The 25,129-nt window shown below is 39.8% G+C and overlaps 1 protein-coding gene and 1 pseudogene across 4 annotated transcripts in view; one reads left to right on the top strand and one right to left on the bottom strand.

Annotated features, from left to right (window-relative positions):
- Positions 1–19,674, bottom strand: part of CARNMT1 (carnosine N-methyltransferase 1) — a 50,790-nt gene extending 31,116 nt beyond the window's left edge. The window contains exons 1-3 of one of the 4 annotated variants that reach the window (XM_032636183.1): positions 19,543–19,674; positions 2,177–2,372; positions 1,172–1,335 (exon numbers count right to left, since the gene is read on the bottom strand). In XM_032636183.1, the coding sequence (XP_032492074.1) occupies positions 1,172–1,335; positions 2,177–2,365 (353 nt within the window). In that variant the 5' untranslated portion in view covers positions 2,366–2,372; positions 19,543–19,674. The other 3 variants (XM_032636181.1, XM_032636180.1, XM_032636182.1) reach the window with 3 other exon arrangements.
- On the top strand, positions 10,378–11,941 carry LOC116756019 (annotated as a pseudogene).
- Positions 19,675–25,129: the final 5,455 nt, after the last annotated feature.

Genomic DNA, 25,129 nt, shown 5'->3' with positions numbered 1-25,129 from the left:
AAAGCAAATGTACAATGCTAAGAATTGGTGAATTTAGGTAAAAAAATATATATGGGAGCTCTGTACAATTCATACAATTTATCTGTAATTTTGAAGTTATTTCAAAATAAAAAGTTTTCAAAAAAGAGAGGGAGAGAAGGGACACACACATATGTATGGAAATTTCTGAATGGATACATCCAAACTTAAAGATGTCAATCAATGAGGAGGGGAAGAAGATGAGGAAAAGGAGCCTCTCTCTCTACAATGATCCTTTAAAACAATAGACTGAACTCCACCCAGTGTCTCTCTTTAAATATATAACCTGTAAGTCAGGTTCCTAACCTGGGATCCATGGACCAAAGAGGTCTACAGACAGAATTCACTGTACCTATAAGGGGGTGGGAAAAAATTACATTTTCATTTCATTAACCTTTAACTGATTATTCTTTTGTCAATTATGAATGTAGACAACCAACAATAGTAGTTTTAGGAGTACCTGTAACTGTATCACCAATAGAAATCATATATATTTTCACTTCACATTAGCTGTTGAGATTCTCAAAATAGCATATACCGTTATTTTCAAAGTACATTAACACTTCCTGCAAGACTTTTATTTAATGTGATACATGATAAAAAGCAGGTTACATAACATTTGCTTTTTAAGTATTTTCATAAGTATATTTCAAAATAACTGGTTTCTTTGTAATCCTATGGATGTTATTTTATTCACTTATGTTATTCTGAAAAAGAAAATTATGAGCTTCAGACTGCTCAAGGTTTTCATGGCATATCAAAGTTAAGAATCTCTTCTCTGAGCTATAGATCCCTCACTTGTTTACAAATATGCCATTATGAGGAAAATTAAAATAGTTTGCAGCTTTTTGCTCTGCTATAAAGCAAATTATAAAAAAAAGGTCGCTGATAATGAACATTCAATCTAATCTTCTCATTATGTAATTTCTAGATAGAGTAATTTCCCATAGTGCTAGAGCAATAATTATTCAAAACACTAACTGCTATCTCACACAAAGTACCCAAGAACAAATATAACAGCATACACCCACACATGAAAAAATACAGTCACACAGCAACTTGTAAAAATGAATCAACACTGTGAAATATCTCTTAGAGAAACTCAGTGCTTACATATCTTAAAGAAACTGGTTAAAAACAAGATACTATTTACCATCTCTCTTTTGGAAAATTTTTTAAAATTTCTTTAATGATCGGCTGGTAGCAGGCATCCCTTTCTGCTTTCCCAGTTTCACTCCAGTCTCTCACAAACTGTTTCAATGTGGATTTTAACTTATCCATGTCAAATGTGGATGCTGGCATAATCTTTCCATTCTCCTGTTTAAAAAACAGAAATCAATTAGTTTCTCAGAAAGTAATCAATCTTGAATATGATTAAATAAACATGCTACTAAGGGGCTTTATAGATGGTTTAGAGGGTAGGTCACTAGCCTTTCAACTAGACCGGGGTTCAAGTGCAGCTTGAGATTCTAAATGAAGAGTTTGGTGGTCTCACTTCTACCCTCAATACAGTATGGTCCATTAATCATGAAACCACCATATAATTAAGCAGTCTTTACTCAAGAGAGGACCAGAACTGAGCTGCTATGGAGACCAAATATTCTCTCCGTCTAAGAGAGGAAAGAAAGAGCCTCCAGGTCATTGATGGGGCAGCATGGAAGGGCTCACACTGGAGTGGCCCAACTGTATCTATCCTGTGGATACAAAAACAGGACTTCAGTTTCTATTACTTCCAGTCCCTTGAGATTTATAAGTGAAAATAATCTTTTAGAGTAAAAGATGAACATCAATAGATGCAAGATTCTGAAGATAATGTTTAGCAAGGGAAATTAATTTCACACAGCTCGGAAAGTTGTTGATAAAAATGTAAGTCACTAACTCCATACGCCACAATAGGCAGAACACTATGTGAAAAGTGTATCAAAATGCCCACAATTATCTTAGTACTTTTAGGGGAAAAAAATCAGTGAACAAATCCAGTTTCTGGCCTACTGTTCTATTAAACCTAATAAAATGACTGAACATACAAGTGAAAACATTCTCTAAGGAGAGCCAATGACTCTTTCATTTCATAAAAATGAAATCCAGGAAGATAAAGATCTCAAAATATAGAAGTCAAACCCTAAAATAAAAACAAATAGAACAAACTTGCACATACGTCTTCTCCATATTCTTTATTTTCAAACATATGTATGCAATCATTCACAATGGTGAGTAGTATTTCTTGATTATGATCAACGCATTTCCGGATCTTGTCCAAGTGAAGAAGAAACTGCGGAAGTAGTTTCTGCTGATTAGCTGGGAGTGATCGAAATTGTCTTTCTGTTCGGTGCACTCGCTCATGCATACTGGTGCTAAAACATAAAAGGTGTTTTTTAAATTGGCAAAGAATTCTCACCAGAGGCCAATCTTATTTTAAGTTTCTCTTCCTGTACAATTATTTCCTTATAATGTTGGATACTGTCCAGCCATTTTCAATCTTTTGGTTTCTTAAAGGATATCAATTTATGAAGTTTCGTATATTTTCATCTTATTACAAACTCTCTAAGCAACCAAACAAAAGACAAATAGTTAAAACACCTGCATCAATTAGAAGGGAGAAAAAAGGAAACGTAAAGAGGATTAATGCACATGTTTATTTTTATGATTTCAATTTCCAAAATTAAAATTTTCAGCAGAACAGCTTTGATTTTAGAAATTTTAGATTTCTCCATCAAGTAGCAGAATGCTGCTCTGAAGTTACTTTAGAATATATACAAAATGTGTTTTGAAATTATTAAGAGCCAACCAAGTTGAATTGTTTTAAATATTGTAAAAGATCTTATATACTACAAAAGTAGTAAACAAATGAAATTCTATAGCTTTTTACATGACGATATTCACACTTTGTATTCCAAAAGTTTCCAGATAACTCTAACGGTCACTTTGAGGACTTTTTAAAGAAATAAAACCTAAAAAGAACATCATTTTTAAAAGTTAAATATTATACTCAAAATGAAATGTCATTTTACATCAATCAGATGGGCAAAATTTTAAAGCCTGACTATATGAAATACTGGTAAAAGTGCGGAAGATTTATAATATTTATATACTGATTGATGGTGGGTGCGTAAATTAGTACAACCACTTCAGAAAATTTAGCATTACCTAGTAAAGCTTAATATGCAGACTCCCTATGACCAAGCAATCATACACCTAGACACATACTCAAGAAACTCTTGCAAACGGGCACATGACACATGAATAAGTCTCATCACAGCACTGTAAGAAATAACAAGCAAAAAATCTGGAAACAACCCAAAAAGTCTATCACCAGTAGACTGAACGAAGAAAATACAGTATAGTTATACACAGAATACAGTTAATAAATACAGCTACACACTATAATATGGATAAAACTCAGAAACAAAACATTTGTTGACAAAATCAAGTTGCAGAAAAATACATAATGTACAATTCCATCTTATATAAAAATAAGCAACATATTGTAGGGACTAAACATGTAGAGAAACTACAAGGAAAGTAAGGAAACAAAAATGCAGGAAAATGATGTCCTATGAGGGGAAAAGGATAGATAATGTTCTTTTTGTAAACTGGGTGGTACGCGTTCACTACATCATTCTTTACACTTTACATATACAAATAAACAAATACATAAATGCATATGCTTCTTTTAAATGTCCTTTAGCATTTACTCAATATTAAATGGAAATGAAAAATATTCTTTTTCACTTGGTTGCCTGAGTCTCTCTATTTATCCAAATAATTCTGTCATTTTATCATATGTCAAATTACTGTATAATTTCTGAACAGTCATATTTAAAGAGGTTCTGAAGAAACTTGACAAAACTGAAGCAAAAACCTGGTCACATTTTTAGAAGATTGCGTGTGGTGGTATTCTGGGGGTGGTTAGGGATAATGTGAAACCAAATAGGCAGTGGCTGCACTAATGTTTGCTTTTTTCCCCCCGTGGAGACAGTACAACAGTGAGCTCTGGAGTGTAACAGATCCAGATTGAAACCCAGGTTATGCTACCTATTCGCTATGTGACCCTTGGCAAGTTACTTCCTTTCCCTGTGGCTCAACAGTCTCATATACCAAAACAAGGAAATACATAACAATGATGATGATGACAGAAGCTATGATTTATTAAGATTTAATAAGTGTCAGGCACTAAACCAAGTCACTTAAAATGAATTATTCTGAAAAATCTCCATAAAACCCAACGAGGTAGACACCATTATACTCCTCTGCCTACTTAATGGATTTCACTGAAAGTGTAACAAAATAAAGCACACAACACACTTAGCCCAGTGCCTAAATCACAGTCATATGATTTTTATCATAGTCATAATTTATATAACTAATGTGTACACAGTGAAAATACGAAAAATGAAGAAAAGTAAAAGTATTCAGGAGGAAAAAAATTCCTAATAATTCCTCTTCTAGAGGCAACCACTTCTAACTTTCTGGCATATTTCTCTCTGTTTAAGACAAAGTCATCTAACACCTTTCCAGTCAAAATGCGGTACAGACCACAGCAGATCACTTGGAAGTGGTTCGGAATGGAGAATCTCTGGTGCCATGCAAGACCTACTGAAATGTAATCTGCCTTTTAACAAGATCACCAAATGCTTCACATGCACATTAAAGTTTTAGAAACACTTGTAATTCTTCATCCTTATCGAAAGAATTTTCCCAGGTCAGAAAAAAAGTTCTCAAATATCTATATGACAAATGACTATAAGGGCTGCTCATCATCATCCCATCTTAGGCAACCAAAATTTACTTAGTTATTTCCCAAACATTGAGCATCTAGATACTTTCACTTGTCTATACAGTGAAATTTTGTGTTCAAAATCTGTCTATATTTTAGAAAAAAAAAAAAAAAAATTACCACAAATTCCCAAAAGAATTACCAGATCAGAAAGATAAGTATTTTTAAAGCTCTTGATACAAACTGATTTTCAGAAAGATTTTACCAATTTACATTCCTATCAGTAGAGTATGACACTAAGTAACTACTTAAAGTGGGCAAACAGCAGAGTTGCAACAGTTTACAATTCACTGTCAACAGGTTAAATAGTCTCACAGTAATCCTTTCCTAGAATTCCTCGGCACTGGATACCCCACCAACTCCCTCTCACCACGCCTCAAAACTCAGCATTTCCAAACTAAACTTAGCACACGTCCCACCAAAAAAACTTGCACATCTTCCTATATGGCTGATGTTGATGAATGGTACACCACACATCCACTCAAGTCAGAAATTAATGAGTCATCCTAAAATGCCTCTTCTCATAGCACACACAATCAAGAAGCCTGAAATCCTTTTGATTCTACTTCATAAAACTATCTACATATTCCCCCTCCTCCAATGCTTTACCTCGGGCCCTCACTATGTCTCCCAAAGATAAACTGAGAGGCCTGCTACCTAAATATGCTTTCCCCAACCTAACCCCCTCCCACCTCCAATCAGAGAAATTCTTCTAAAATACAAAACTCATCTATGTCACTATTTAAACTCCATATTTCAGCATATGTAAAAAGCAATGAATAAATGTTCAGTTATGCTCCCTTGGCATCACTTCTGGTTCTCCTTGGAGACTACTTATTTCCATAAGTGCAGGGGAGTTGAGTAAGTTGTGGATTGGTCAGAAAAGCCAATCCATATAAAAGTTCTGTTAATTCCATATAAAAGTGATGTAATGGGGCTTCCCTGGTGGCGCAGTGGTTAAAGAGGCCGCTGACCAGTGCAGGGGACACAGGTTTGATCCCTGGTCCGGGAAGATCCCACATGCCGCGAAGCAATTAAGACCGTGTGCCACAACTACTGAGCCTGCACTCTGGAGCCTGTGAGCCACAACTACTGAGCCGGCGTGCAACTACTGAAGCCCTCGCACCTAGAGCCCATGCTCTGCAATAAGAGCCACCGCAATGAGAAGCCTGCGCATTGCAATGAAGGGTGGCCCCCGCTCGCCGCACCCAGAAAGACCCAATGCAGCCAAAAACAACAACAAAAAGCCAAACCAAAACAAAATACAACAAAGAAAGTGATGTAACTACACAGAGCAGGATGAGATGCAGCATATCCCTTAACCCCTGGTTACTTAATGGTATGCAAAGCTGTCCATAACATACATCTACATACTCTCTTGAAATAAGTGAGGCCTTATCAAAGTTGAGAAGAGTCCAATCCTTACTATACTATTAAAACTGGGGCTAATTTCACTATTCTGTAAATGCTTACATTATCAATGTGTTTTAAGACAGTGGTGGGCAAGTTATGACCTCCTGGCTACTTGTCTGCTTTTATAAAGAGTTCTACTGGAACACAGCTATACTCATTCCTTCGCATACTGTCTGTGGTTGCTTTCACACAAGCTTACAGTTGAACAGTTTTAACAGAGACCACCTAGCTCTCAGAGCTTAAAATGTTCATTGCCTGGTTCTTTAAAGAAAGTTTGCCAACCTTAATTTAAAGGAATGTTTTACAACCTTCAGACTCTCCTTGGTTCTGAACTCAGTCAGCATTAAGAGGCTACATCCTTGGGCACCTAAGAGGAGAATACAGTCAGCAGCCACATTTCCTCAAGGGTATCCCTACCTCCAGCTCTCTCTAGAAGGCTGATCTCAGCAGTGACCCCAACTCTGACTCAAAGTGGGTTCAGTGCTGGATCTAGCCAAGGGCTAAGGTCATAGACCCATTCCTCTGCACCTGTTGAACTATTCTAGAATTCCAAACACGTAAGCATACCTTTTCAGAGGAGAGTCTGTCTCAATCCATTTAAAATATTTATTAAATGCCCAAGGTTAAAATTGTCTTACTAGTACCACTACTTACTAATGCAGGGTAAATTTTTAGTTAATGACTTTGGATTTCAGGCCAGACTCTACCACAATTTGGTTGTATAACCCTAGGCAAGGTGCTCACCATATCCCCTCACCTGTAAAAATGAGCTCTACATCTCAGTTTTTAAGATCTCACCTAACTGCTATTTCTAAAAGTAGGACATTTCTGACGACGTTTGATATTTCAAATGTAGTATTTCTTCTGTGAGTAGGTATCTCCATTCATAACAAGAGCAGTATTTTAAGGCTAACATTTTTTGCTATTCAGTACAATGCTATCATCATTTTTACCTCAGTCAGAATATGTCATCTAAGCAAAATCTGTAGAAAGTACAGGACTGGAAGCCACTGGAAAGAGAATTCTTTTTTTCTGAATTTTGAATTTTATTTTTTTTACACAGCAGGTTCTTATTAGTTATCCATTTAATACATATTAATGTATACATGGCAATCCCAATCTCCCAATTCATCCCCCCACCACCACTCCCCCCTGCTGCTTTCCCCCCGTTGGTGTCCATACGTTTGTTCTCTGCATCTGTGTCTCTATTTCTGCCCTGCAAACCGGTTCATCTGTACCATTTTTCTAGGTTCCACATATATGCGTTAATATATATTTGTTTTTCTCTTGGAAAGAGAAAATATTAATCAAAAGACATTTCTTGCCTTATGACCTTTATCTAAATCTCCTATATATTGACAAAAAGGCAGTGAGTAGTAAAACCAAACTGTCTGATATTTGGAAGCATCTGCTAAAGGTCTAGAATAGAATTGTTCATAAGAACTTACTACAGTCGTGGAAAGGTTTACATCTGCACTGCCCAATACAGCAGACAATAGCCGCATGTGGCTACTGAGCACCTGAAATGTAGCTAGTGAGACTGAGGAAAGGAATTTTTAATTTTATTAAATTTTAAGTAATTTAAGCTTAAATGCAGCCAGATGTGATTAGTGGCTATGGTATTGGACAGTACAGGTCTAGAAGATTATAAAATGTTGGAATGTAATAATCCAGTGTTTTCTGCTACACAATCCTTCCCATACCCCTAAACATACTTTTAATTGTATACTATTTTCAGTACAGGGATTTCAATTTTTTCATTAAGAGAGTACATGCAAATAAAAAGGATTGTTGTTAAAAATGAAATTTTCCTCAGTCCCACACTGAACTGGTAAAGAAGAGGGAGGAGAGTATAGGAAATTGTATCACAACCACCAGAACGTGCACACAGTGCCCTTTTCTATATTGCCACACTTAGGTCCTAGTTTCAGGTCAAAATCCCCTGCCCTCCCCCACAAAAAGGCCCAGCTGATACTCAACCATAAATATCAATTTTAAATTAGTCCCAATATATTAGAACTGCGTACAAACACACATTTTAACTGAGTCCACAGTAGTCCCAAGACATTTCCCAGTATTCTTTCTACATTTTTCAACAGTAAAATATACCAGACTTCTCTGCAGCTAACACTTCTGGCTATCTATTGTCAGCTTCTTCCCCTCGCTGCATGGTTCTTCCAGACACAATACTTGTAACAAGTTCAATGCTCCAGTTGTCTGCCTTCCTCACTCCGTTGATACTAAATCAAATCCCCATGTTACTAATTCCCTTTTGAGCTCCATAAGTAATGCAATCCATGGCTCCTATGCCCGAGTTTAATTAGTAAATTATTTCATCAAGATCTCTCAACTTCAAAACTTCATGTCACCAATTTAATCAGAGTCAGAAGTAACTTTAAGCTTTCATTAAGCAAGTTTTAAAATTCAGAATAGTAACAAACTAGTTTAACCATCAGTTACAAATTGACAAACTATTTGGGAATGACAAATGTACTTCTTTGCTACTACTTGTCTTATTTGTTAAAAATAGAGCTCCAACAACATGCCAAGCACTGGCAACGTAAAAATAAATAAGGCTCAGTCCCTGCCCTTGAGGAGGTCAGTCAAGCAATATTTAAAAATTTGCATAAAGCACAGCAGGAGCCCATCTAAGGGAACAGTTTTACTTCAGTAGGAGGTCACATCTATCTGATTCCAACTGCAGACTCAGAACATCGCCGTCGGTGTACTCATCTCTCACACGAATAAAAGTGCTTTCTTTACCTGAAAATCCAATTGTTTTAAGTCCCTTTCAGATCTTGGAATTATAATTTTGTGACTAAGCTACTTTACGATTTATCTACAAGAAAAATGAAAGTTAGGAAGTTTAAAAGTCCTACCACTGTGCCCAACCCATAGTGAGAATTCGATAAATATTTGCAGAAAAAAAATCATAAAAGCGGCTCCTACAGTGTTTTCCCTCATTTCCCCCTTAAAAACTCTGCAAATTTTAGAACATCCGGACCATCTCCGATCTTAATTTCACCCACCAGTTAAAGGCACTGAGCAGCATCATTCACTCGCTCATCACAAAACTGCTGTGTTTTCGCAGCGCCAAGGGTGGGGGGGGGGTGAGGGGCGGAAATCTTAATGCTGCTCTCACAAGAACTTACAGCAGTTTGAGAAAAAAACATCCTACGGCATCCCACGTGTAGGTGAACTTGGGCTCTCCGTCTGTTCAGTTTGCAGGACAGCGACAATACATACAAATCATGCCCAGCACTGGACGATTTTACCACCACCATCTTCTATCTGAAATTCTTAACAGCACTTTTCCGGTCACCCTCACCCGCCTCAAGCCAAACCTTTAACGAGGAATGAAAGGCAAGAGGGCTAATCTGATCCAGAGATCAGAAGACAAGAGGCTGACCAACAGACGGCGCAGCAGACACGCGAGAGTGCAGCGCCGGGAGGGGCTAAGGAGGTGCGAGATGACTCGGGGGCGCGGAGGTCAGCTCAGGCGGCCCGGTTCCGACGCCCCGGAGGCGTGGCGACCGGAGGGCGAGCGCGGCGTGCGCCACGGTGCGGACGGGTCAGCCGCAAGCAGCGGGCGCGCCTACGGGCTGAGCGGGGGTCCGCCACGGGCTCCTTACCCGTAGTAGCGGAAGGCATTAATGATCTTCCAGAAGTGCTCGCGCTCGAGTCTCTCCTCCTCTTCCTCTGTGCTGCGCGTGGCCGCCGCCGCCGAAACCGCCGCGGCGGAGCCCAAACGCCCGGCGGAGAACTGCACTTCCACCTCCTCGCTCCCGCCGCCTCCTCCGCGGCTCCCGCCGCCTCCCCCGCGGCTCCCGCCGCCTCCCCCGCAGCCCTCGGGCAGCTGAGAGACTGGCGGCGGAGGGCGCCGCCGTCGCTGCATCGCCGCCGCGGCCCTCGGCCTGGCTCGCCTACGTCTCGCCGCGACTGAAAGCGTGGTGGCGGCTGCTCGGCCCTCCTCTAGACGGCGCCCGCCGTGGACATGCCCCCAGCTCGCGGCGCGCCCCGCCCCCGCCGCCCTCAGGCCTCCATCAGCGCCTAGCTCCGCCAGGTCTTCCGAGCACCCGGAACGACCGCGCTTGCGCATTCGAGAGTACGACGAAGGGCCGCAGCCACCTGCGCTCATTTGCTGCCGGCCTTTAGCGACGGCGCGCTGATGTCACAACAACGCGTGAAGTAGGCGGGGGCAAGGGCCAGATGGGTGGGGCGAAGGAGGAGATTCCTGGCAGGTTGGGGATGGCACCTGCGAGCAGCCGCGTGGTTCGGGCTTGAGAGCCGGTGAGTGCTGCTGAGTGGTGGAACAGGCCGCTGAACTAAGGCTAACACATTAGCAAAGGAGAAATGCAGAAAAAAAGTTCAGCTTTGATGAATTTAATAGGAACTTTTATTTCAGAAAGTCTAGAAGGAAGGTCTTGCATTCGCCCTAAGTTGTTTTAATGAATTTAAGTGAATTTCTATTTTTAATTGCATAAATGTAGAGGGACACTGTCATCTTTTCAGTGTTTAGGGGCCAGCGAAAGCCCTAACCCAAGCCCTGGACTGGTCATGAGAGCAGATCGGGAAACATTCAGGAACTTAACTCTGGCTAGTACTCGCACTTTGGAAGACCACCAAAGCGCAAAGGAGCCGTAACGCGGTGCAGCATTAACATCAAACGGTGGCCCATAGCAATGTCAGACTTAACCACTAACTCTTATTTACCTGCGTTCATTTTCCGCCCCATTTCTCTCTGGGCTCGTGGATAAAACCTCTGCCCTACCTGCATTTGATGTTATTCTTAGAAAATAACTCGTTTCACTCAATTTAATCTACCATCCAGCAAAATAGTCTTTCAAAATAATGGTAAAAGAAGATTGTTTTATTCAGGAGAATTAAACTTGCTCAGGGACCACGGCTTCTGTTAAAAAGATATAATCAGGGCTTCCCTGGTGGCGCAGTGGTTGAGAGTCCGCCTGCCGATGCAGGGGACACGGGTTCGTGCCCCGGTCTGGGAAGATCCCACATGCCGCGGAGCGGCTGGGCCCGTGAGCCATGGCCGCTGAGCCTGCGCGTCCGGAGCCTGCGCGTCCGGAGCCTGTCCTCCGCCACGGGAGAGGCCACAACAGTGAGAGGCCCGCGTAACGCATAAAAAAAAAAAAAAGATATAATCATATTGAAAATGAAGTGGCTCTCTGATCGCGCGGCGGGCCTTCAGGATGGCGCCGAAGAAAGACAAGAAGCCTAAGAAGTCAACCTGGAAGTTTAATTTGGACCTTACTCATCCAGTAGAAGATGGAATTTTTAATTCTGGAAATTTTGAACAGTGTCTACGGGAGAAGGTTAAAGTGAATGGAAAAACTGGAAATCTTGGGAATGTCGTTCACATTGAACGCTTAAAGAATAAAGTCAATTGTTTCTGAGAAACAGTTCTCTAAAAGGTATTTGAAATACCTTACCAAGAAGTACCTTAAAAAGAAAAATCTTCGTGATTGTCTTCGTGTGGTTGCATCTGACAAGGAGATTTACGAACTTCATTGCTTCCAGATTAGTCAAGATGAAGATGGATCCGAGACTGAGGACTAGATGAAGCCATCCCTTATAGGGCTTTGCTTGCTAATAAAACAAATGAAGTATACAAGAGAGACATCTTGAAATGGATCTTTAGTTTATCAGTGAATAAAAAACATTACTCTGGGGCTTCCCTGGTGGCACAGTGGTTAAGCATCCACCTGGGGACACAGGTTCGAGCCCTAGCCTGGGAAGATCCCACATGCCGTGGAGCAACTAAGCCCATGCGCCACAACTACTGAGCCTGCGCTCTAGAGCCCGTAAGCCACAACTACTGAGCCCGTGTGCCACAACTACTGAAACCCATGCACCTAGAGCCCGTGCTCCACAACAGGAGAAGCCACCACAATGAGAAGCCCGCGCACCGCAACAAAGAGTGGCCCCCACTCGTTTGCTGCAACTAGAGAAAGCCCACGCACAGCAACGAAGACCCAACACAGCCAAAAATAAGTAAATACATTTATTTTAAAAACAAAAAAACATTACTCTGTATGTTAAGCATTCATCTCTTTTATTTAAGTGTATGCTGTTTATATGGTGCTGGCTTTCCTTTAATACTTTTTTTTTTTAATTTTTATTGGAGTATAGTTGATTTACAATGTTGTGTTAGTTCTGAGTGTATAGCAAAGTGAATCAGTTATACACATATGCACTCCTTTTTTTTTAAGATTCTTTTCCCATATAGGCCATTACAGAATATTGAGTAGAGTTCCCTGTGCTACAGAGCAGGTTCTTATTAGTTATCTATTTTATATATAGTAGTGTGTACATGTCAGTCCCAGTCTCCCAATTTATCCCTCCCCCTCTTATCCCCTGGTAACCATAAGTTTCTTTTCTACATTTGTGACTCTACTTCTGTTTTGTAAATAAGTTCATTTGTACGCCCTTGGTTTTTTTTAAATACTTTCTGTAAGCAGTATTTAAATAGCCTATAGCTAGTGGAATTTCTTTCAGGATTTCTAAAATGTACTGCTTTTACAAATGTCCTTGAGTTAAAGTATATAGTGAAAAAATGAAGCACAATTCTGGGTATAACTTTATATAATCAAATATTTAAATTCTCAAAAAAAAATGAAGTGACTTCATTTTCATAATTTAAATTAATAATTGAAATAAGGCAATGCTAAAAAAAAGTACTGTGGTTATTCTGTGTTAATGTTACATTTTAATACAATGTTTTTATAAAGTTTAAAGTTATTTATTTTTTGAGTAGTAATGCAGTAATAGTTCAAAATTCAAAAGGAAAATGCAAAGGGTTACAAATGTAAAGTTTCTTTACCCTGTCCCTAACCACCAATATCCCTGTCCCAGACACAATATATCAATTCCTTGCCTGTTCTTCCAACTTTTCTATCCAGTACCTTTTTTCTTAGAGTCTGGTGTTTGGAAGTTATATATAAATTCTCATAATATTAACTGTTACCAATGCTGTTTTCATATGCACACACAAATTATACATGTCATAATTTGTGACATATATCATGCTAACATTTAATATTTTATATTTTAATTGTTTTCCCCTATTGTATCCCCTTATTTGTTACTTACCTCAACTCTGTGAAGTAAGTCTTGTTATATTCCTTTAAGAAATGAAGACAGACTCAGCAAAATTGTCTTACCCAGGGACACATAAATAGCAGAGCTAAAGTACATTTATTCATTCATTCTTTCCAGCAAATGTGTTGGTTGCCACCTATGTCTCTTGCACTGAGCTAAAGGCAGCTAGAAGCTAGTGGAAACATGGACTTCTCATTTTCACTTTGCCAGTAAGTAAGTGTGACCTGTTTAAAAAAGTTACTTGAGGTGTCGACTGTATTGTTTCTAAAATGGATGTAATATTACCCTTCCTACAGGGCCATTGGGAGAAATAAATGAGATAAGGAGCAAGAAATGCCTAGTATATCAGCTTAATAAATGTTTTCTCTTCAGAATACATTTTTGACCTTGTTTTAAAACACTTTTCTTAAGACTTCCTCTTCCTAACTTCTTTGCAATGAGTTTCTCCTATAGAAATCTTCCCAAACAATAGAGCCCTTTGAGCTGAAAGTTTGGGAATGTTTTCATCCCAAGGTCAATTAACCTCCAAGAATTAATAACCAAAACATACCAAGCATCCCTTAGTTTTCCCAGTCCTACCAACAAAGTTACGTCTTCATTATTCTCAAGGTTGTTTCATAATGAATAAATGTTCATAAATAAAGGCTTAGAAATCAGCAGGCCTATTCACCTGTTAATCATAAGTATATTTCTATTCGCCTCATGTTCCCCAAGTGGATATCTCACTGAAAGTTGGCACTTAAATATTATGTTGGTTTACCTTTTAACCAGTTGCTTTCCCTACTAGACTCTTAAGTTCTTTGAGGGTGAGATGCATATATTGATCTGTTTTGTTCAAGACCATAACCCCAACAATCCAGCACAGTGTCTGGCATGTGAAGATTTTCTAAAACCAGTTTATGGATTGAGTACAAGAATTTACAAGTGCCAGGCACTGTGCTAAACACTACATACATCATTGCCTTTAACTTAGTACTCAAAATAGTATTGTCATTCCTGTTTTGTTTTTTTTTAACAGATGAAACCACTGTAATTTAAAGACTTTAAGTAATGCTATCAAAGCATACAGCTCCTACATGGTAAAGCCCAGATTTGAAGGCAAGTGGACAAAGCCCAAAATACTATTAACCACTGGATCTACTGCCTCTATTGAAGTTGATCTTGTTTATTCTTACATCAGTTTCATGAAGTCCTTTTACTTTAGGAAACCTTGCAAATAATTGTTATTTACAGTAATTTGACCTAGGTGGGCAAGAAAAGGTATGTATACTTTACTTACGAAAAGCAAGAGACTAGATTGCTCAAGAAATATGTTTATGGAGATAAACTATTTCTTACTCTTTATGTTTATATATCGTTTTTATATCAACAAAGATTCAAATTGCTATTGATCTAAGCACCTCATGGAAAAAGGGGACAGCAGCTAGGGACTTCCTCAGCTTAATATCAGGGTTCCCTTATAATCATTATCATTTTGGGGTTTACAGTTTTTCTTCTTGGAATCCCTCTATTAAGTCTGCTCTTTATGAGTACTGTCTTTGACTGAGAACTAGCTAGTTTTGCCTTTGTATTCTTTGTTCTAATACCTGGATTTAGGCTAAGAATACCATAATTTGTCTTTAAATAACGACCATACTCTCCACTGTGGAACTAAAGATATGACTCCTGTAATGATCTCTTTTTCCCTCTAGAGAATCTTTATCTTCTTAATCCCAGGAGCCACTTCCAGTTGCAATCTTTGTGTACACATTATTTTAATGCTCTCAATAGTTATTCTCAAACTTGGGAAAATAAGTCATAGATTATTTACCATACTGCTAGGAGTCAGTACTTCTTTCCAGAAGCACTAAAGTAGCCCTGCAAATAAGTTTTCCCATCCTCTAAGCTCTAAACCATTTTTTTGTTGGTGTTGGGAAACATTTCAAGTTAAAAGAATCATTTGAACTGACATTATTCCATGTTTCCCTGTCCAGAAATCCAGGGCCAACCGACCCTATTGGCATATACCCACGCACGTTTAGGGTACCAGTCAAGCAAATGTACCCCCACCAAAAATTTAAGAAGAGTAACATATCTATTACTTCCCCCCCCCCCGCCCCAAAAAAGTGTCAGAGTAGTCATTGTGGAGGAAAATCAAAATTTGTACTTCCTTACACTTATTTTACAGGTTATCTTGGTGGTGGTGGTTTAAATTACCTATGGTGGTGAAGATGGGAGTACCTCAATATTTTCAGGCAAAAGGCCTATAACAGTCATCTAAAAGACCTGCTAGTACCAGGAATTTGTGCTTTGTCTGAGCACATCCTACAAGTAAGAAAGGCACTCTGCTTCCTTCTTCTCTGCAGAGGCAGTCTCTAAGATCTTGTCATGGTTTCTGTCTGCCCCTGGCACCTGTCTGCCCCTTACCTTTTCTGAAATTATCAGTATTAATAAGGAATAATATTGGGCTAATCTGTTTGAATTAGCAGTCACTGTTGTACCTCATCCTGACTCCTGGCTCTCCCTTTAAAAATCCTGTCAGTCACTTGGAGGTTTCCCATCTATCTAACCTTTAATGAGCTATAGCTGTGGTCTACATTTGCTGCTCAAAGGTGTGGACCCTATTCCAGCACCATGGACAAATCCTGGGAGCTTCTTAGAAATGGAGTATTTCAGGCCGCACCTACTGAATTTGCATTTAAACAACACCCCCAAGGTGTTTGATAGGTACGTTAAAATTTGAAAAGCACTGCTTTAGAAACAACACAGAACATACACATATGAATCCCTTTACTAATGATAGATATATGTCTCATAGTATCTTTCTCTCTGAGAGCCTATATTAGGCAGACTGCTCTCAGTGATATGAACAGAACACCCAACTAAAACTAGCTTAAATAATAAGGACATTTACTATCTAAAAAACCATGAAGTTCCAAGCTACATCAGCTCCAGATTATCAACCCAGTCCTTCCCATCCTTGGGATCTGCTGTTTTCAGCATGCTAGCTTAATCCCTTACAATCGTAAGATGGCGGCCACAGTTCAAGGCATCACACCGAGATACAACAAATTCAGCAAAGAAAGCCTGTTTCCTCCTATACGGGTCTCTTTTCTTCAGTAGGAACACTTTTCCTGGAAGCCACCCAGCAGACTTCCCATAGTGCTTCACATTCCCATTTCTAAACTAACAGTAGACAACAGATATAGAATTACCTGGACAGGCTTAGACTAATTAATATCATCTTCATAATCCTGAAATACAATCATAATTTTTTTTTTTTTTGCAGTACGCGGGCCTGTCACTGCTGTGGCCTCTCCTGTCGCAGAGCACAGGCTCCGGACGCGCAGGCTCAGCGGCCATGGCTCACGGGCCCACCCGCTCCACAGCATGTGGGATCTTCCTGGACCGGGGCACGAACCCGTGTCCCCTGCATCGGCAGGCGGACTCTCAACCACTGCGCCACCAGGGAAGCCCACAATCAGAATTTTTATTTTCGCCTAAACTTATCAGGCCCCTATTACCAAGAAGAAAACTAAACACTCTAAGCTAGGTGGGGATGGGGGGAGTTTGCTGCTAAGAAGGCAAATAACAGTACCTTTATCTTCACGTTTAAACAGAAAAAAGAAAGTAGGAGTGACAGAAATCCTCTCAAAGAACAAATCCTCTCTGATTTAATATATACCCACACTATAAGCATAAATAAATATGTATATATAATTAAGGTTTGGCTTTAGTTTCTTTTATTGTACTCTATGCTCTATGCCAAATGAATCCTTGTATGTACTTTACTTGCTAATAAATAGGCTGACATAAAAATTATTGGGGGCAGGGCTTGGCTGAGGTCAAGAATCAGGTCTGTTGCAACCCTTCCTAACTTATCTGCTAGCCTCCAGATTTCCCTCACATATGAGAGTGCCACAGGTATATGAGAGACTTCAAATGATTCTTTTCTCAATAAATAGTTTTCTTTTTTCAAAAGTGAATTGAGGGGCTTCCCTGGTGGCACAGTGGTTGAGAGTCCGCCTGCCGATGCAGGGGGCACGGCTTTGTGCCCCGGTCCGGGAAGATCCCACATGCCGCAGAGCGGCTGGGCCCATGAGCCATGGCCGCTGAGCCTGCGCGTCCAGAGCCTGTGCTCCGCAACAGGAGAGGCCACAGCAGTGAGAGGCCTGCGTACTAGAAAAAAAAAAAAAGTGAATTGAGTAGGGACTTCCCTGGTGGTCCAGTGGTTAAGAAGCCGCCTTCCAATGCAGGGGCAGGTTCAATCCCTGGTTGGAGAACTAAGATCCCACATGCTGCAGGGCAACTAAACCTGTGCACCGCAGCTACTGAGCACACAAGCCACAACTAGAGAGCCCACGTGCCACAACTACACAGCCCACACGCTCTGGACACTGCGTGCCACAAGGAAAGATCCCACATGCCGCAACTAAGACCTGATGCAGCCAAAAATAAGTAAATAAATACTTTTTTTTTAAAGTGAATTATGTTGCTCTTCTGATTCAAATCCTGCAGTGACGTTCCACTGCCTATTGAATAAAGTCTAAATTCTTTACCATAACATATAACATCCTTCCCAGTGGGCCACAGGCAATCTTTCCAGTTATGTCCTATAAGTCCCCACCCATCCCCTCACCTTATCACCCACAATCACTCCTTCCCCTATGATCTCAGAGCTCTCCTTCCTCTGTTACTGAGTGCCTCACACTCCTTTGTAATTAGTTGCTAAAATATCTGGTTCCCCAGCAGAATATGAGCTCATTTATCTTCTTCATTTTGCATGACTGAATTTTCTAATTTTTCTACAAAATTTTATACCATAAGTTTTATATCAGCATTTTACTAAAAGTGTGCCTTAATAAAAAATATGTTGTAAACAAGCTTGCAATAGTTTGGATGGACATAAAAAATCTTGGTGGGAGGAGGCATCAGGCTGCAGAAGAAGGAAGTATCTGTGGTGGATGTGATGTCCATGTTCAGATTTAATGTCTTTTCAGAGAGAAAAAAAAAAAAAAAGCCTTTTTACCTTCAGCCAAAGGCAGAATAAGACTATGATGTCATACAGCAGAAAACTGAAGTTCTGAAGATAGAAGAATTTCTTTTGCAGAATTAGAGCCATCCAATAGATGAAGATGAAGAAATGAAAACTTACAAGCTGGAATCATGGCTAGGGAAGTGGCAGAATTCCATTATCTTACTAAAATCTCCAGAAAAATCAATGTTTTTTGGTGGGAGGTAATGTTTCTTTCCCACTCTTGACCTGTCCATCTATGAAAAGGGAGTTCAGTCAAGCAATACCCCTTGACTTTCTCTACTCCTCTGCCTGGGGAAGGTGGGGTGTCTCATCTGATTGGAACATCTGGGAGGAATAAACTGGGCGTGCTCAACTCAGCTCTGGGCCTTATTTATTTTGCCCCTCTTGGGAGTAAACTTGCTTATAGTAAGCACAATTTCTTCTCTGTTACTCATGCCATAAAATCCTTCCCAGCTGGAAAAGCTGTCCTGGTCCAATACTGCTATGACTATATGAGTAAGTCTAATTCCAAATGGAGTTAGGAGGCCCATTTGACTCTCATGTAAAGATATATTCTCCAAGGTAGGCTTTATCAGTAAAAGAGGGGATATTTGGACTACCATCTGCCTCTGCTTTGTCTTATTGCTCAATTGTTCTGAACCCAGGTGGGAAAGAGGGGAGTGTAGTAACTATATTTTCTGTATTCTTTTTTTTTTAAGTTTTATTATGGAAAATTTCTAACATGTACAAAGTACTGAGGATAGCAATGAGAACTACCACACAGCTTAAACAGTCATCACTCATAGCCAATCTTGTTTCCTTTGTACCTCCCACTCTCCATTATTCTGAAGCAAATTCTAGATATCACATTATTTCACCCCTAAACATGTAGGCACATGCCTCTAAAACTAAAGAATGGGAACCAAGACATTTGGTGTCTATGCCTAGCTCAGTGGGTGGCAGTCCTCTGTATCTTCATTTCTGCAATTTGTAAAATACGATTTATAGGTGGTTGCAATGAAATTTTTTGTTTTTTAAGTAACCACAATCAAAAGGAGGGCTAAATCCTCACAAGCCTCCAGGAGGGAAGCTCACCCCATAAATCCAGGCTGGCAAAGCCCAAGGCACCACTCAGGAACAATTCCCTTCAAGGTGGGGATCCCAGGCACTGCCCATGGTCCCTGGCCGTCTAGGGTGCAGTGGGTCCTCGTCCCCCCCTTACCTTCCATATTCTTGATGCTCTGCCACCTGGGGCTTCACTGACTGGGGAGAGACTGCTCCTCTCAGGGCTAGCTAATTGTCCAATAGCTAACAAATCCCCTGAACCCTTCATATACAAACGGGCCAATCCAGAACCCACATGCATCCTTCAACCACCTTCTTTATCAAACTCTCACACACCAAGTCAATATTCCCCTGCCCTAATCAACCCAGCGCCAGGTACTAGATAACTGGAGACAGTCCCTACATCCCAGAGCCTGCTGAAATTATTCAGACTAGCCAATCCTAAGCATGCTTACTCTGCCTTGCCTTTACTATGGAAACCACAATAAACGCTTTTGCCCACGCCTTCCCCTTGACCACCCCCATCTCCTGATTGATCCTGATGCTTCCCTGTATGGCCCTATGTGGTGAAGCATGCCCCTCTTCTTGAAGACGGTAAGTAAAAACTATCTTGTCAATGGCGTCTGTCTCCTGATCTCCTGGTCTCACCATACCTGGATAATAATAAAACCTACTTTTTAAAATGGGGAGCGGTTATCAGGCTCCTCCAAAGGCCCCAAAAGATATCTTCAGGAGGTGGTACAAAATGTGTCTTTATAACACACTCATTGATATCATTTCCCCTTCTTTCTTGCCATATTTGTTTTTAAATCAGTAAGGTGGGAACAGAATTACCCAAAGAGCTAGGCCCTAATGAGCAACAATTTGCCCAGTTTTCATTTATTCTTGAGATTCTAACCACTGATTTCTAAAGAAAAATAACATATCCAATAGTTTATCAGTCAATCTGCATCTTAAGTATAAAAAATTCTTAAGTGCTGTGAACACAAGAGAAATGTAATTCATGGTCCAAGCGTTCAAGAAGGTTATGGTACAGTGGGGAAGTAAAACTAGGAAATATTAAACAATTGAGATGATTTAGTGTTAAAGCAGTAGATTAAGTAAGGTATAATGGGAGTTAAGGAAAGGGAAGAACGGTTTGAAAGTAGCATGAGAGCTACATCTTAAAGGGTAAACTTAACTTGAAGAGGCAAAGAGGTGGGGGTATTCTTTGCAAACCAATTCAAATTGGTTTAAGTCAAAACGGAAAAAAAAATATTTATTGTTTCTTATTACCAAAGAGATCAGTCATATGTAGATCGAGAAGCTCAATTATATCATCAGGAATCTGTCAGTTGCTGTTTCTTGGCTTTGTCAAGCACTGCTTTTTCTAAAAGTTCCTGCTGAAGGTTCAGGCAAGGCTCACATTGGGCCAGCTTGGGTCATATGGTTTTTTTTGTTTTTTTAATTTTTTTAATAAAGTTATTTATTTTTGGCTGAGTTGGGTCTTTGTTGCTGTGCACGGGCTTTCTCTAGTTGCAGCGAGCTGGGGCTACTCTTTGTTGCGGTGCACAGGCTGCTCATTGCAGTGGCTTCTCTTGTTGCGGAGCATGGGCTCTAGGCATGCGGACTTCAGTAGTTGTGGCTCACGGGCTCTAGAGCACAGGCTCAGTAGTTGTGGCACGCAGGCTCAGTAGTTGTGGCTTGAGGGCTCTAGAGCTCAGGCTCAGTAGTTGTGGTGGACAGGCTTAGTTGCTCTGTGACATGTGGGATCTTCCCGGACCAGGGCTCGAACCCACGTCCCCTACATTAGCAGGCGGATTCTTAACCACTGTGCCACCAGGGAAGCCCCAGGTCCTATGTTCTTTATTGAACTGATTGCTGTGACCAAGGGGTCATGGTCCTCTGATTAGCTGGGCTTGGGTCACATGTCCACCCTAGAGGTGGCTGTGGAGTCAGCCCCATGCAAACCTATGGACCAAAGGTAAGAGTTTGATGATTCCCAAAGGAAATTCTGAACGATGTTACCAAAAGGTAAGATCAATTCTGGACAGGAAAGTATAACAATCTTTGGCATGGTGCGGGAATAACAGCATGAGCAAGGTGGAAAGGAAAGCAAAGACCTGTCTGAGTATAATCCATATTAAGAAACAGAGGAAAATTTTGATAATTCAGGTGGTAGAAAATTATTAGAACCTTTAAAAGTCAGACTGAATGACTCACTAAGCAGTGGAGATTCATTTTAGATTCTGAAGCAATAGAGCGATATGGTAAAAACAGTATTACAGAACAATTAATCAGACAAGAGCCAGTAGCTAAGCTGTTGTCAGGAAGACCAGATGAGGAGATTGTTCAAATAATCCTGAAATGTCATGATAAAGATTTATGCTAGACAGTAATAGTGAAGGGAAGAGATTAAGGTAAATCTAGATATTACTTTCCAAGGAAGAAAAGACTAAATTGAATACAGGGATGAAGAGAAGAATCAGAAGGGGTGACAAAGGTTGTAGCTATAGTTACAAAACTATTGCTAATAGAAATTCATAAGGAGAGTGGGTTTCCCTTTCTCCCAATGCTCCCACCTACTCTCTTAGCCTACGATTTCTTTCAGTAGCCTGGATATAGACTGCTGAAGGGTCTAAGTACTGAAAGATTATGGTACCTAACTCCACCATCATATGTGATTCCATATAAAAATATTAAATGGTAAAATAAGCATAAGTAGTCCAACGGTCATGATTTGTCAAATGATGTTTTTTTTTTACAATCACAAAATTTTCTCATTAGAAATTTACTGGTGACCTAAATGTGAATGAAATCCAAAAAACGTGATATATGAATACATATAGCTGATTCACTTTGCTGTACAGTAGAAACTAACACAACATTGTAAAGCAACTATACTCCAATAAAAATTTTTTAAAATTAAATTAAAAATAAAAGAAATTTACTTATTGATACCCTAATTCACATTTAGTTTATATAATCCAGCACTACTTGTTAGTAATTATGTACTTATTTTCACCCTCAGGTTGAAAACACAGATTTTTAGACTAGTTTTTTTTTTTTTAAGCAACTTTTAACAGTACCCTAATACAGCTGAAATACTTCCCCCCCACCAAAGGAAATGAAAACAGGGTATCGAAGAGATATCTGCATTCCCATGTTCATACCATCATTATTCACAATTGCCAAGACATGCAAACTACCTAAATGTCCTTCAACGGATGAATGGATAAAGAAGATGTGGTACACATATACATATAAATAAGAATTCTGAAATTCTTATTTATAACTGTCAGCTGTTTAAAAAATAAAAGCTTATTTATATAATCTTAGTAATTAGGACTATTCAATTGGGGGTACTAATTATACATAGGCAGAGGAAAGAGAAAAGAGGGAAGAGGAAAGATGAAAAGTACATGAGGTAAAGCTATCTCTTGATGGGGGATGGGACTCACATTAGCATTCAGGCAAAGACATTCATCTTCCCTTCTAGCTTCCCTTCTCTGGTCACTAGATCAGAGGATGGATTCCTCATTTTAGGAAGCTAGAGAGATTCAATGATTTGGTGGATAGAATACAGAGACTGTGAGAATTACCGAAGGAGTAAAGTCTAGAATGGAAAAAGAAAGCTGAGTAACAGCTCCTAATTTAAAAACTATTGATTACTGGATTGATGGAGCATGAATTGGAGTCATACTTAAATGCCTTGTCACTAACCTTCCACTGCTACAAATTTTAGACATTTTCTCTAAGTAACTAATATTTAAATAATGAATAAAAATAAATTTAAATAATAACAAATATTTAATGAACACACATTCTGTGCCAGATTACTATGTTAAATGTAAAGCATTTGCATGGGTTAAAAATGTAATCTTCATAGCAAATTTATAAAGTAAATTGATCATTATCATTATCTCTATTTTATGAACAAGGTAAGTAAGCCTCAACATAGATAATAACTTGCTTGAGGTCACAGAGCTAGATTTGATTCTGCTCTATGTGATGGACACTAAGCCCTGGTTTTCACTGCTACACTATACTCTTTTCCAAATAAATAATCTCTTAAATTTCTTATAGCTGGGTGACAATGCTCTGGCCTGAAAAACCAGGATTTTTATTGCTAAAGGAGGGGCAGTGGGAAATTGGGAGTCTTTCTCTGCCACATTCAATAAATCAGCACAGTTTTTCCTCTACTGTTGGAATGGATTGCTGTTTCTTCAGCTGAGCACCAGATGAAGTAACTAGCTTGCATTTAGGGGGTGTATTTTCTAAAGAGTGAACCACATTTAGCATTGTGGGATGCTCATACTATATGTGTATGTGAGGCACTAGTGGGAGATCGTATAAATTCATGTCTTATCCCATGGTACCTGCCAAACGTACATTCATTTTCTGTCTTTCTGCCTCTCTTTCTCCCGTTCCTCCTTCCAGCTATCCCTCTCTCCCTCTCTACTAAGATTCTATAGTTAATTGGAATTTGTTGTAATAGCATATGATTTTTCTTCTGGTCTCTTTTTCCTTTTTTAATATTTATTTGGTTGCGCCCCGTCTTAGTTGTGGCACATGGGCTCCTTAGTTGCGGCAGGCAGGCTCCTTAGTTGTGGCTCACCGGCTCCTTAGTTGTGGCATGCGAACTCTTAGTTGCAGCATGCGTGTGGGATCTAGTTCCCTGACCAGGGATCGAACCCCGGCCCCCTGCATTGGGAGCGTGCAGTCTTAACCACTGCACCACCAGGGAAGTCCCTCTGGTCTCTTTTTTATCTACCTTTTGAAATAATTTTCACTTTGTAAAAGTTACAAGAGTGGTACAGAGAGTTTTCATATTCTCTCCACCCAGCTTCCTCTCATGTTAACATCTTGCTTAATCATGGTACAATGATCAAAACTAAGAAGTTGGTACGGTAGCATTAACTACAGAATTTATATGAATTTAATCAGTTTTTCCACTTATGTCCTTCCACTGGTCCAGAATCCAATCCAGGATGTAGCACTGCATTTACTCATCATGCCTCCTTTGTCTTCTCCAGTTTGTCACAGCTCCTCAGTCTTTCTTTTCCTTTCATCATCTTGACACTTTGGAAAAGTACTGATCATTTGTTTTATAAAATAGCCCTCATTGGGCTTATCTCATGTTTAGATTGAGGCTCTGCATTTTTGGCAAGAATACCACAGATGTGATGAGCCCTTCCCAGTGCACCATGTTGGGGAGTACATGATGTAAATGGCATGTTTTTAATCAAGGGAGTGGCCTGATAAAATCTACAATTTTGAAAGATAACCCTGACAGTGAGGTGCAGAGTAAACAGGAGTGAAGGAAGGTTGTTGTCAAGATACCAATTAAGGGGAGGTTGTCATAGAATAGGCAGGGTATGAAGGTAGTCTGAACAAAGGCTGTGGCTGTAGGGATGGGGGTGAAAGTCTGAATATGAGATTCCCAAAGTAAAATGAATAGGATCTGGGGAGTTGTTTCCATGAGTGAAATGAGGTGACACAGGAACTGAGGATAATTACTAGGATATTAGGATATCAGGTAGATGGTTGACTCCATTATCAATTGGTGGCCAAGATCTTTGTAATTCACATTCCCTAATAAGATTTTTTTTAAAAATAATATGCTGGTGTGTGGCTGCAATAAGATGTTCTTTGCATGTTTCTGACAAAAAGATACAGAAAGAGGGGAAGAAAGAGATCTTCGGCCATTTATTTACTCCTGTTTTCAAGTTTCGGGTTTGGAAATTCAGCGTCTTTGTTCTGTA

Source organism: Phocoena sinus, chromosome 6 (assembly GCF_008692025.1).
Source record: "Phocoena sinus isolate mPhoSin1 chromosome 6, mPhoSin1.pri, whole genome shotgun sequence".
In the NCBI taxonomy this organism is placed as follows: domain Eukaryota; kingdom Metazoa; phylum Chordata; class Mammalia; order Artiodactyla; family Phocoenidae; genus Phocoena; species Phocoena sinus.
This window is presented reverse-complemented; position numbering and strand designations above follow the sequence as displayed.